Raw genomic sequence first — 13,092 nt, 5'->3', positions numbered from 1 at the left:
AATAACATCTTACATTTATGTAGTGCCTTCAACTTTGTAAACTGTCCAAAGGGACTTAACAGGAGCATGAACAAATAAAAATTGACAAGAAGCTACATAAAACAATATTCAGGCAGAAGACTTAAAGGTAGGTTTTGAGGAACAACTTAAAGGAGGAGAGAGAGATGAGAGGGGGAGATGGAAACACTTAGGAGAGGAATTCTGATCTTAGGGCTGAGACGGAGATGCTATATAAAAGTGTACAGCATTTCTTTAATATTATTATAAGGTACACGAACATGATATGAAATTCACAGCAAGAAAAGGGGCTTTCAAAAAAGCAGGATTCAGAAAAATCACTCAAATTCTTGCCATGCACCTTTGTGACTGCCATCCACACTGGGTCCAATACATCGCAGAATAACTCCTACAATGCCCTTAGAACACATAAGGAAAGCTATTGTACCTTAAAAAAGTGAGTGGCCCAATTACCTTAACACTGTGATTGGACCATCTGTAACAGTTGAATCCTATTTTCAATGCAGTTTCCACTAAAGCTTTTCTCATTCTTTTGATACCAGTCTATCAGAGAAAACTGTGGTCAGACAGTGAAGCTATATACCCACTTGCATTGTTTGGTGGAAGTTAAAGATTGCAGGGTCATTTCCTCTGTGTAAAAGTTTGACTGTTCAACATTGCATCTTGAACACTCAACATTACACACACATATGAGCATGGGCATGTGTTTTGCATTTTTGAGGCCAATAATTTTCTTGGAATTTGCTGGCTACAAGGGTGGTAGAAATGAAGACTTCCACTTGATGATTTCAAAACGAAATTAAATGGACATTTGAGGGAAATAAACTTACAAGACTAAGGGATATAGCAGGGGAATGGGACTGACTGGATTGCTCTATAGAGAGCTAGCACGGACCCAGTGGACTGAATCGCTTCCTTCTGTTCTGTAAATTGACTCTGTGACTCTAATTCAAGTTATTATATAATAGCTGGTTCCCACACTATTTTTCGAGTCTTCAGGAAATCAGTAGGATTACATTTTACATTTGGTTCCTGTGAGATGCACAAGCAGAATTGTGACAGCAGGGAATATTGCATTATAATATTACAGTAAAGGAACTAATTTGCCAGATTCAGCCTGGTCAGGAAAAATCACTTGAACAAAGATTGCTAACCAATTCCTTTCAGCATGATTCCTAACAGAGTTTGTCAAGATTGTGCCATTTTATTTCACAGATAGGGTAGTAAAGGATCCAAAGGCAGTTTTTATTTCCATAGGGAAAGTAGTAAAAATCAAGGGGAACAACTATAATTGCATCCAAAAATACTTGTATTAAAAAAAATGATTAAATGATGAGTTTGGCAATCAATGATTTATTTGGCTCACGACATACCTGAAAAAGTGTCAGCATCTGGAAGAGTCTCACATTAGCATGTTTTCTTGTTAAACATAACTAAAATGTGACACAGTCACACACAAGGATTATCCATAATGTATTTGCCCCTCAGGCGCCTAGATACAACACATTCCAACTGTATGACAGAGTGGATGTAATGGACTGAGATGAGAATCATTTCATATACTTCAAGGGTTTAATGGGTGCATTAGCAGAAATGACCTGATTTGTCTTTGAGTCTGATGTCTTGTTTTTGTCATACATATCTTTTCATCCAGTGTAATAAAGGCAAATAACTTCAGTAACATTAAGAGTTGCATTTAACTGGAGATCTATCTGCCTTCCGCTCTAATTCTGCATGTTTACAGTTCTCTGCCATCAGTTCATTTTGTCTCAGGTTGTTTCAGTCTTTTCTCTGTTTGAAAGGATAAGGAGTGGGCTTCAGTTAGGAAGAGGGTTGGAAAAATATTAGGAGTAGAAGAATAAGGATAACAAATGAGGCTGTAAATAGACAGGAGTAGGGAATCTCAAACACAAATAAAACCTGTAGAAAGAAAAGGGGAGATTAAAAAGCATTCAATTGTTAAGATTTGTGAATAGTTCCTTTTTGCAGTGAGAATAAAGCAAATACACCCATGATTAATCTTCTGACGCTAAAGTTGGGGATACAGAGGGCTGGCTACTTGGAACAGATTAAGTGATCCTGGTTCTACAAATAACAGGGACCGTCTTGCAGGTAAACCAGTGTTGCGCAGGAGAGATTAGCTCTCTCTATGTTGGAGCAATCAGACTAACTAATCATATGGAGGACATAAGGATCTATATAGCTAAGTATGTAAGGGTGGCACTGTAACTACAGAAAATAAGATAAGGTGCAAATCAAGTTAGGCGTAGTAAACAAGAGAATCTAAATCATGAATAAAAACAAACCTTATTAAATGCCTTCATTTGGTTGGTAGAAAAGTTCAAAATGATCTGGACTGAGAATATATGTAGGAGAAAGTAACTATAGTGTGAAAACCAAGCATACACCAAAAGTTGGGAGAGAATTTAACATGCAGGGAAACAAGATGGAAGGATAGCTTTAGATTATTTGGAAGTCATAGAAATTTGAATTCAACTTCTCAAAATACCATGAGGAGGCTTGAACTCTCAAACACTGGATTATTCTTCCAGGCCTCCAGGTGAACTGTCTTCTTCACAAACACTAACGATTGAAGTGGTTGATAGAGCAGCTTTCTATCCAAATATTCAGAAATATACAAAAAAAGGTTCACAAGGATGATGCTAGAACTGAGGTAAATATTTATCAGGAAGGATTGAGCAGGCTGGGACTCTTTTTTCTCAAGGAAAGAGAAGACTGAGGAATGACTTGATGGAGATTGTTAAGATTATGAAAGGGTTTGATAGGCTCATCATAGAGAATGTGTGTCTACTTGCGGGCAAGAGCAGAACTGGGAACCATAAATATAAGACAGACACTAAAAATCCAATAGGGAATTCAGGAGAAACTTCTGAACCAGTAAGTTGTTAAAATGTGGAACTTGCTCCCACAAGGTGTAGTTGAGGTGACCAGCATAGATGCATTTATGCAGAAGCTAGATAAACACATGAAGGGGAATGGAATTGAAGGGTATATTGATGGGGTTAGATGAAAAAGGGTGGGAGGACACTGATCAGAGAATAAGCACCAGTATGAAGCTTTTAGGCTGAATGGCTTGTTTCTGCCCTGTAGATATGCAGTTCCATGCCTTCTATATATCACAAAATCCACAAGACTGAAAACCATTACCAAGATGTGGTTTGAACTCGCATTCACTGAATTATTGGTCTTGACCTGTGGAAACAACCCATTGATGGATATATAAAACACAGATTTGTAGCACATTTTTTTTATTCCTTCATGGAATGTGGGCTTCGCTGGCTGGGCCAGCATTTATTGTCCATCCCTAGTTGCCCTTGAGAAGGCGGTGGTGAGCTGCCTTCTTGAACAGCTGGAGTCTATGTGCTGTAGGTTCCAGGATTTTGATCCAACGACAGTGAAGCAAAGGCGATATATTTCCAAGTCAGGATGGTGAGTAACTTGGAGGGGAACCTCCAGGTGGTGGTGTTCCCACCTATCTGCTGCCCTTGTCTTTCTAGGTGGTAGTGGTCATGGGTTTGGAAGGTGCTGTCTAAGGAGTCTTGGCAAATTCCTGCAGTGCATCTTGTAGATAGCACACACTGCTGCTACTGTGCATGGTGGTGGAGGGAGTGAATGTCTGTGGATGTGGTGCCGATCAAGCTGGCTGCTTTGTCCCAGATGGTGTCCAGCTTCTTCAATGTTATGGGAGCTGCACTCACCCAGGCAAGTGGGGAGTATTCCATCACACTCCTGACTTGTGCCTTGTAGATGATGGACAGGCTTTGAGGAGTCAGGAGGTGAGTTACTCATCACACAATTCCTAGCCTTTGACCTGCTTTTGTAGCCGCAGTATTTATATGGCTAGTCCAGTTCAGTTTCTGGTCAATGGTAACCCCCAGGATGTTGATAGCGGGGGATTCAGTGACGGTAATGATTGGATCTTCTCTTGTTGGAGGTGGTCATTGCCTGACACTTGTATGGCACGAATGTTACTTGCCACTTGTCAGCCCAAGCCTTGATATTGCCCAGGTCTTGCTGCATTTGGATATGGGCTGCTTCAGTAACTGAGGAGTCATGAACGGTGCTGAACTTTGTGCAAACATCGGTGAACATCTCCACCTCTCACCTTATAATGGAAGGATCGTCATTGATAAAACAGCTGAAGATGGTTGCGCCTAGGACACTACCCTGAGGAACTCCTGCATTGATGTCCTGGAGCTGAGATAACTGACTGCCAACAACCACAACCATCTTTCTTTGGGCTAGGTATGACTCCAAACAGCGGAGAGTTTTCCGCCTGATTCCCATTGACTCCAGTTTTGCTAGGGTTCCTTGCCACACTCAGTCAAATGCTGCCTTGGTGTCAAGGCCAATCACATCACCTCGCCTCGGGAGTTCAGCTCTTTTTCCCATGTTTGAAACAAGGCTGTAATGAGCTCAGGAGCTGAGTGGCCCTGGTGGAACCCAAACTCGGCGTCAGTGAGCAGATTATTGCTAAGCAAGTGCCGCTTGATAGCACTGTTGATGACCCGTTCTATTATTTTACTGATGATCAAGAGTAGACTGATGGGGCAGTAATTGGCTGGGTTGGATTAGTCCTGCTTTTTGTGTGCAGGATATAGCTGGGTAATTTTCCACACAGCCGGGTAGATGCCAATGTTGTAGCTGTACTGGAACAGCTTGGCTAGGGGTGTGGCAGGTTGTGGAGCATAAGTCTTCAGTACTATTGCCAGAATATTGTCAGGGCCCATAACCTTTGCAGTATCCAGTACCTTCAGCCGTTTCTTGACATGGAGTGAATCGAATTGGCTGAAGACTGGCATCTTTGATGCTGGGGACCTCCAGAGAAGGCCGAGATGGATCATCCACTCAGCACTTCTGGCTGAAGATTGTTGCAAATGCTTCAGCCTCATCTTTTGCACTGCTGTGCTGGGGTCCTCCATCATTGAAGATGGGGGTATTTGTGGAGCCTCCTCTGCCATGAATTGTTTAATTGTCCACCACTATCCTCGGCTGGATGCAGCAGGACTGCAGAGCTTAGATCTGATCCGTTGGTTGTGGGATTGCTTAGCTCTATTACTTGCTGCTTATGCTGTTTGGCACACAAGTGTTATAGATTAAGCAGGTTGATACCTCATTTTTAGGTATGCCTGGTGCTGCTCCTGCACTCTTCATTGAACCAGGGTTGATCCCTTGGCTTGATGGTGATGGTAGTGGGGGAATATGCCATGCCAAGAGGTTACGGATTGTGTTCAAGTACAATTCTGCTACTGCTAATGGATGCCCAGTCTTGAGTTGCTAGACCTGTTCGAAATCTATCCCATTTAGCACGGTGGTAGTGCCACACAACATGATGGAGGGTATCCTCAGTGTGAAGGCAGGACTTTGTCTCCACAATGACTATTGATATTGTCATGGACAGGCAGGCAGGCAGGTTGGTGAGGATGAGGTCAAGTACATTTTTCCCTCTTGTTGCTTCCCTCACCACCTGCCGCAGATACAGTCTAGCAGCTATGTCCTTTAGGACTCAGCCAGCTCGATCAGTAGTGGTGCATTCTGCACCCTTGCCACCCTGTGCCCTTGCCACCCTAAGTGTTCAACAAGGAGGAGCAATGATTCATCAGCTGAGGGAGGGTGGTACGTGGTAATCAGCCAGAGATTTTCTTGCTCATGTTTGAGCTGATGCCATGAGAGTTCATGGGGTCTGGAGTCGATGTTGAGGACTCCTCAGGGCAACTTCCTCCTGATTGTCTACCATTGTGCCACCACCTCTGCTGGGTCTGTCCTGCCAGTGGGATAGGATATACCCAGGGATGGTGATATTGGAGTCTGGGACATTAGCTGTAAGGTATGATTCCATGAGGATGACTATGTCAGGCTGTTGCTTGACTAGTCTGTGACACAGCTCTCCCAGTTTTGGCAATAACCTCCAGATGTTAGTAAAGAGGACTTTACAGGGGTAGACAGGGTTGGTGTTTCCAGTGCCTAGGTCGATGCCAGGTGGTCCATCCGGTTTCATTCCTTTTTTGTGACTTTGTAGCAGTTTGTTACAACTGAGTGGCTTGCTGGGCCATTTAAGAGTCAGCCACATTGCTTGTGGGTCTGGAGTCACATGTAGGCCAGACCAGGTAAGGACGACAGATTTCCTTATTAGTGAACCAGATGGGTTCTTACAACAATCATGGTCATCATTAGACTTTTAATTCCTGATTTTTATTGAATTCAATTTCCAACATCTACTCAAGTGGGATTCGAACACTGGGTTTCTAGATTACTATGTCATCCCCTCCTCTATTATTAGTGCCACTTATTTTGTACCACTAAAAAATATGAAGGAAGGTTGAAATACTTGGGAGATTCCTCCAAAACACCACCGCCCCCAACACCCCCACTCACCATCCCGACTCCAGCACCAAGCTTATTCATTCTACACTTTAGGCCCAGACTCCTGGGTCGGGTGTGCAGAGACAGGAGAATTCCCAGCTCTGCAAACCCGACCTTTAAAAATGGCTGCCCAGGTGTCGGATTTTCAGCCTGGGGGCTTTTAGAACTCAGGGCAGACAACATGGGAAGAACCGAGGAGGATGCCAGGTGGGAGGCGCGCTGGTCAAAGACCTGCCTCAGGGCTCTGGCATCATGTCCAAAAATTAAAAATGAAGATAAAAACGTAAACCATCCCTCCAACCCTCATCCCTCACCGTTCCCCACACACTTCACATGTCCCATCCGTGCCAGCCTATGCCACCACATGCTCCCCACCCAACCCCCATAATTGTTATTACTTTCCATGACAACCTATGCCCCTCCACCTACCCATGGCCCTTTATAGCCCCTATATCAACTTAGCGCCAACTCGTTCCAACCCATGCCCCCTACTCACAATCCTTTACCCTTATACCTACCCTGCCAATTCACCTAATATCCACCATGTGCAGACCTCAGGATCCATGCAGAGATAAGATTTTAAAAATCTATAAAATAAAGTTCTAAATGTCTGTTGCAGATCACTTAACTGAAAAGAAACACTTTCATTCATAAAAACCCATTTACTACATTTACATTCCTTCATTTAAATAAAGCCTTACAGCAACAAATATTTCATTCAAGTCCACAATCCCTTATAACAACAAGCATTAGAATTCATTGTCCCACATCAAAGAGTTTATGACAACTTGTAGCTGTCAGTCAAACTGTGCAATGGCAGGCACCCTACTGTTATAATGGATAGTTGTGAAATCAGTCATGCAGCACTAATCCAGTAATGTAAACCCTCTGGCTTTTTTCAACAGACAGAGTGAAATAGCAAGCAGTCATTTTTTAACACTTCATTTTTTTCAAAGATTTAAAGGGCAGGAATTCAAATGTCTTGACAGCTGACAGCTCCTTTGACAGGCGTTTGTGACAGTTTTGACAATTGATTTTGACAGATCTGCTTACAGTTCCAATGAGCTTGATATTAATGAGTTTATGCACTTTTTACGCACGTTTATGCCTAATTTTAACAATTCCAAAGGACACCTGACCTGCCCAAAGGGTACATGACCTGCCCAAACCATGTCCCAGGACCAGATCCAAAGGGGTACCTTACCTCTCCAAAGGCTATCCAAATAAATGCACAATGTTCAGACCCACTCTAATCGGCATACTTCGGATTTCACACTCCTAGCCTACCAAAATCCCACTTCAATGGTAGCAGCTGATGACTTAAATGGCCACATGTGTGAAACGCACCCCTTCCCTAATCCCACCCACGCAAAAATTGGAAATGCCATGTTCAGGAGAGCCTCTCCGCCATGGCAAAAATCTGGGCCTAAGAGTTTAAACTTTTTTAACCATTCACAATGCCTTTTCTACTTTAGGTCACTTTTATTGCCCTTTCTTACAGTTTGACCAATGCACATATGTTCAATTTGAAACAGATTAGCCAAAGCTGTACAGACAGCTTCAAGTGAACCTGAGCAGTGTAGTATATGCCTCAAAATAATTTCTGTCGACCTTCAATGTTCTCGCTCTGCAGCCCAAGATTTTACTTGCTTTGTTTAAATCAATCCTCCACATTGTCTCAACGTCGAAAGTGACAAATTCACCCAATTATTTTCAAGGTTTCCTTGTAATAATTATAATCACCTTGATTATATACCTATGGTTCTCATTTTCTATTCCAAAATGCAAAGCTTCAACATTTGTCTGCCCATTTCAAAACAGAGTGTAATTGCTCTTTAAAATGTTAACTGCATTCTCCGTATCTATTGCACTCTCTATTTTAGTGTCTGCTTTTAGTTGAACACGCTTACAATTGCCTTCTCATTCCTGGTCCCTGTTCATTTTTGTAGATAAGAAACAAGGGCTCAAACATTCCACTCAATGCCTCCTCACCTCAAGTTTGACATTATCCCTATTATGTTCTGTTTCCTACTTTTTTATCCAGTTTTGTATCTAGTCCCACATTCAACAAAAGAATCTCAATGAATTTTAGCTTGATTAACATTCATTCATGTGGGGTCTTGTCAAAGACTTTTTGGAATAGTCTATGTCAAAGCTAGTTCCACTATCTACTTTATTTATAATTTTAAAAAATAAATCAAAGATTATCAAACAATATCTTCTCCTTCTATATCTTTGGCGATTGTTTCTCATTAGGACATGTTATGTAAGTATGCCTCCAAATTAGTATGGTTTCCAGTATTTCCGTCCTTAACCAATGTTGGGCTAATTGGCCTCCAATTTTCTGGGTCAAATTTATGCCCCTCTAAAAACATCATTATTTCTTCTCCTTGCTTCCTATCTTGCAGAACCTCCCCAGTGCCCAAAGAATCTCTTAACACTATAGACAGTGCCTAACATACTTCCTTCCTAATCTTCAGCAACCCAGGGTATGTGCCAACCGATCCAGAGATTTGTTAACTTTCAGTTCACTTGACTGACCAAATAACTCATAGAATATCCATTGTACTATAATAAATGAATATTGAATTATTCTTCTCTCCCCGAATACTTCTGGAAAATAATAATTTATATATAAGGGGTAGAATAATCTGTGGAATTCACTACCTCAGAGTGCAGTGGGTGCTGGGACGCTGAATAAATTTAAGGAGATAGCCAGATTTTTAATTAGTAATGGGTTGAAAGGTTATGGGGAGAGGGCGGGAAATTGGAGTTCAGGCCGAAATGAGATCAGCCATGATCGTAATGAATGGCGGGGCAGGCTCGAGCGACTGAATTGCCTACTCCTGCTCCTAGTTCTTATGTTCTATATCTTTTTCCCATCATTCAATTATTCTATTGCTTTCATCCTTAAGTAATAATTTGCTCTCTAACCATTCTTTTACCACTGCAAACCTGATTTTGACTCCAGGGCCTTCCTTTGGAATCTAATACCTTTTTGTTTTAATAGTTTCTTATTCTCCTTGTACCTTTTTCATGAAGACATTGTAAAGATAGATTTTTTGTCATTTTTACGTTTAACTTCTCTACTTGCCATCTTGAGATTTGCTTGCATAGCTTTCACTTTTACATATTTGTATATATTTGTCATGTGTATTTAATTCAGTTTTACATGTGAAATTGGTGCCAAAAAGTGTGAATTTCAGCCTGCAGATAAACGCCAGGCACAAAACCTTTAAGGACATAGACTATAATATAACTTAAGTAGGAAAAATAGAAAAGCAATTTTTTTTTAATTGAGAGAAACTGGGAAATGTTGATATTCAGAGGGGTGGCCTTGTACACAAATCACACAGGTTAACATACAACAGCAAGCACTTAGGAAGACATATTGCATCTTAGCCAAGGGTAAAGAAGTCTTACCACAATTATAGGATCATGATGAGACCATACCTGGAGTACCATGCACAGTTTTGGTCTCCTTACCCAAGGAAGGATATATTTGCCTTACATGGAGTGCAACAAATGTTCACTGAGAGGATTGTACTACAAGGAGAGATTAAATCAACTATAGAAGAATGACAGGAGGTCTAATTGAAACAAATAAAATGCTTAAGGGACTTGATGGGGTCAATGCTGGGAGAATGTTTCATTTGGCTAGACAGTCCAGAACCAAGGGTCAGAGCCTTACAGTGATGGGTCAGCCAGTTAGGACTGAGATAAGGAGAAATTTCTTCACTGATGGGGTTGTGAACCTTTGGAATTCTCTACCTCAGAGAGCCATGGATGCTCAGTCATTGTGTACATTCAAGACTATTGATAGATTTTTGAGCACTAAGGGAATTAAGGGAATGGGGATAGTGCATGAAGATGAAGTTGAGGTAGATCAGCTATGATTTTATTGAATGGCAGAGCAGGCTTGAAGGGCTGAGTGGCCTACTTCAGCTCCTAACTCTTATGTTCTTATAATAATGTTAAAAATAAATAATCAATTGAATTTGGTCCTTTACTTTCATCCAATCCTTTTAATTACAATATTATAGCTTCAGCTAGATATCCTTTCATTTGGCATCAAAATACATTTTAATATTTAACACATTCTCAATTCTGATAATTCCAGATTATAAATGTAAATTAATTCATTCATTGCAACTTCCTCTACCATGTTAGGCAAGGGTATTAAGATATATGGAATCAAGGTGAGTAAATGGAATTAAGGTACAGATCAACCATTATCTAATTGAATGGTGGGAATAGGCTTGAGGGGCTGGACAGCCTATTCCTACTCCTATATGATTCATCATTTTGCATCAATGTCATTACAACAGTCTCTCAAAGCCCTCATTTCATTTATTCTTCGAAATATGATCAACAATTTCTTGAATTTACTGAAGCGATAGTGTATGTTATAAGTTTGGGATCCGATTAAATAAAAGGTCATCACTTAACCTCAGGATGTTTTTTCCATAATGAACTATTCAAACAGTGTTCATATGGACAGATATTTAGTGGGAAAATTAACTGAGGGGTACAGTTATTGAACCATGTATTTTGGGGGGGCCGGGGTTGTGGGGTATGGGGGGCAGACTGAATCTGGGGCCAGCTGGATGGATTGAAATTGTCTTTTTCAGTTACATGTATTCTGCTGTTTCTATGGTTTATAATAACACTTCTAGTCTGAGGTTAAGTTACAGTGTATTGCTCATTCCCAACTATGTTTACTATCAATGGCAAAAGTTTTATAACAAACTCCTGCTGGTATTAGTCCACATTACTGAATAAATCACCAAGAACCATAACTGTTACAAGTAAAGGTTTAATTAAGCTAAACTAAAATTAAACTCTCCAAACCATAAATTGACTAAAATCAAAATGGCTTTTGTTACCATAGTTTTTTCTTACTGAACTGAAGATGTTCCGTGTTGGAACATTAAATTTCTAGTGTAAATTCTTCTTTGATTTGGAAGTTTAGCTAACAACGCCCTTATCTGGAACCATTTAGACAAATGGTAATTGACTTGTTGTCCAAATGAGATTACTTTGTTCTCAACAATCCACTTTAAAAAAATATCGTTGCTGCTAATCTTTGGTTCTTGTCTTGTACAATTTACTTGAATTGCTTCCTTAAAATAACGTTTGACAACCATAGTAGTTTAAAGTTGATTCGTTTGCAAATCCGGGGCTGACTCACTTCGAGTGCATGAATGAATTCAGTGAAATGTAACTCCATTGCGCCCCCTCACTTTCAGCACCATAGCAAGACTCACAACATCTTTCTGGCTCGTTCGTTTGAAGTGGCACAACAATAAATGGTTGGCACTTTTAAGTATAAGAACGCATGGCGAAATCAAGAGCGTGGCAATGCTGTTCATTGACTATTCAAATCGATTGCTGCCAAATTTAAAAATGAGTGCAATTGGGGTCGTACGATCGCACAGAATCGAAATTGCTAGCTGCATTTTGGCTGAGTTTTAAACATATTATCCCCCCACATGCGTACATATAAGATAATGCCCATCACAGCAGGAACGAAATGGATCTCAGATAAAACAGAGAATTGAACACAATCGCTTCGTTTAAGATGGAAGGGGCGAAGATGGTTCTATGGTTTCGTGCTATTTGACACAGATATCGCAATTACCTTATCCGTCCGCGTCCTTATCTGGAAATCAATATTCATTCATTTCTTTCCCTAGAAGGAACTTTTCAATGGCAAGAAAAGGGACATTGCTCCTGTAAAAAAAGAATCTCAGCAGAAACAGTTCCCCTGCACTTACTTTATCTGCCATGATCATGGAAGAGCCGCCGTGTATTCCCAAGATAGGAATAAATGTTTGGGAGGAAATAAAATCCAAAATCTGAGCGATAGCCTCCTGGTCCGTGTCATCTCCAAACACCACACCGTGAATTTTGGTGCCTGACATTAGGTCACACACGTGGGTGATGATACTCTTCGGATCGGTTTGGTTCACCGCCACGGTCACCACGTTGACATCAACGGGAAAATCGGGGGCATCTTCCTTGATCCACACATCCCTAAAGCCCGTGCTGTCGGGGTTCCTGCCCAAAATGATGGCGATGTTCAGGGTCGGGTAACCCTGCTGCGCTCCGATTAGATCCAAGTGGAAGATGAGATCGAGTACCACCACCGCAAGAAAGCCGAGGCGTCCCATTTTCGGAAGCTCCATCCCCTGCAAAGGTGAAGATTACCAACATCTGCACATTGCACCAAAACACACAGTTTCTTTCTTTCCCTCTCCCTTCTTTGAGATTTTTTAAAAAAATCTACAAGACACCAACATGGAAAAGTTCACCCATTCACCAAATAAGGACAAAGGAAACCGCAGTCTCCGCATTTTCCGAGAGGCTTTTTTTTCTCTCTCGTCATGAAGACCCAAAAAAGGCATCTGACCTAATTTACATACTACTGAGTATTCAGGACAGGTTTATAAGAATATCTTTTCCTTACGTCGGGTAACAAATAATTTGGGGCTCGTGTTGCTAAATCATCTGGGGGTGGGGGGCGATGGTGGTGGTGGAGGGGATGTTTGCTCCCAGCTCACACAAAACATCGTATCCTCTATCACTATTAGTCATGATTGCTTTTCACTAGGGCTTTTTGATGCATTTTACTGTGCGGCTGGAAGATTTGCTAACTTGTCTCTTTTCATTTGAAATTCAATGCAATAT

General features: G+C 41.1%; 1 protein-coding gene across 1 annotated transcript in view; it reads right to left on the bottom strand.

The window, feature by feature from the left end:
• The window catches only part of grin2aa (glutamate receptor, ionotropic, N-methyl D-aspartate 2A, a), a 376,984-nt gene extending 364,409 nt beyond the window's left edge, over positions 1-12,575 (bottom strand). Inside the window, exon 1 of the mRNA XM_041206490.1 lies at positions 12,180-12,575. Within this exon, the coding sequence (XP_041062424.1) occupies positions 12,180-12,575 (396 nt within the window). The remainder of the gene's footprint in view (positions 1-12,179) is intronic.
• Between the last annotated feature and the right edge of the window lie 517 nt (positions 12,576-13,092).

The sequence above is a fragment of the Carcharodon carcharias genome, chromosome 15, assembly GCF_017639515.1.
Source record: "Carcharodon carcharias isolate sCarCar2 chromosome 15, sCarCar2.pri, whole genome shotgun sequence".
Lineage (NCBI taxonomy): Eukaryota > Metazoa > Chordata > Chondrichthyes > Lamniformes > Lamnidae > Carcharodon > Carcharodon carcharias.
This window is presented reverse-complemented; position numbering and strand designations above follow the sequence as displayed.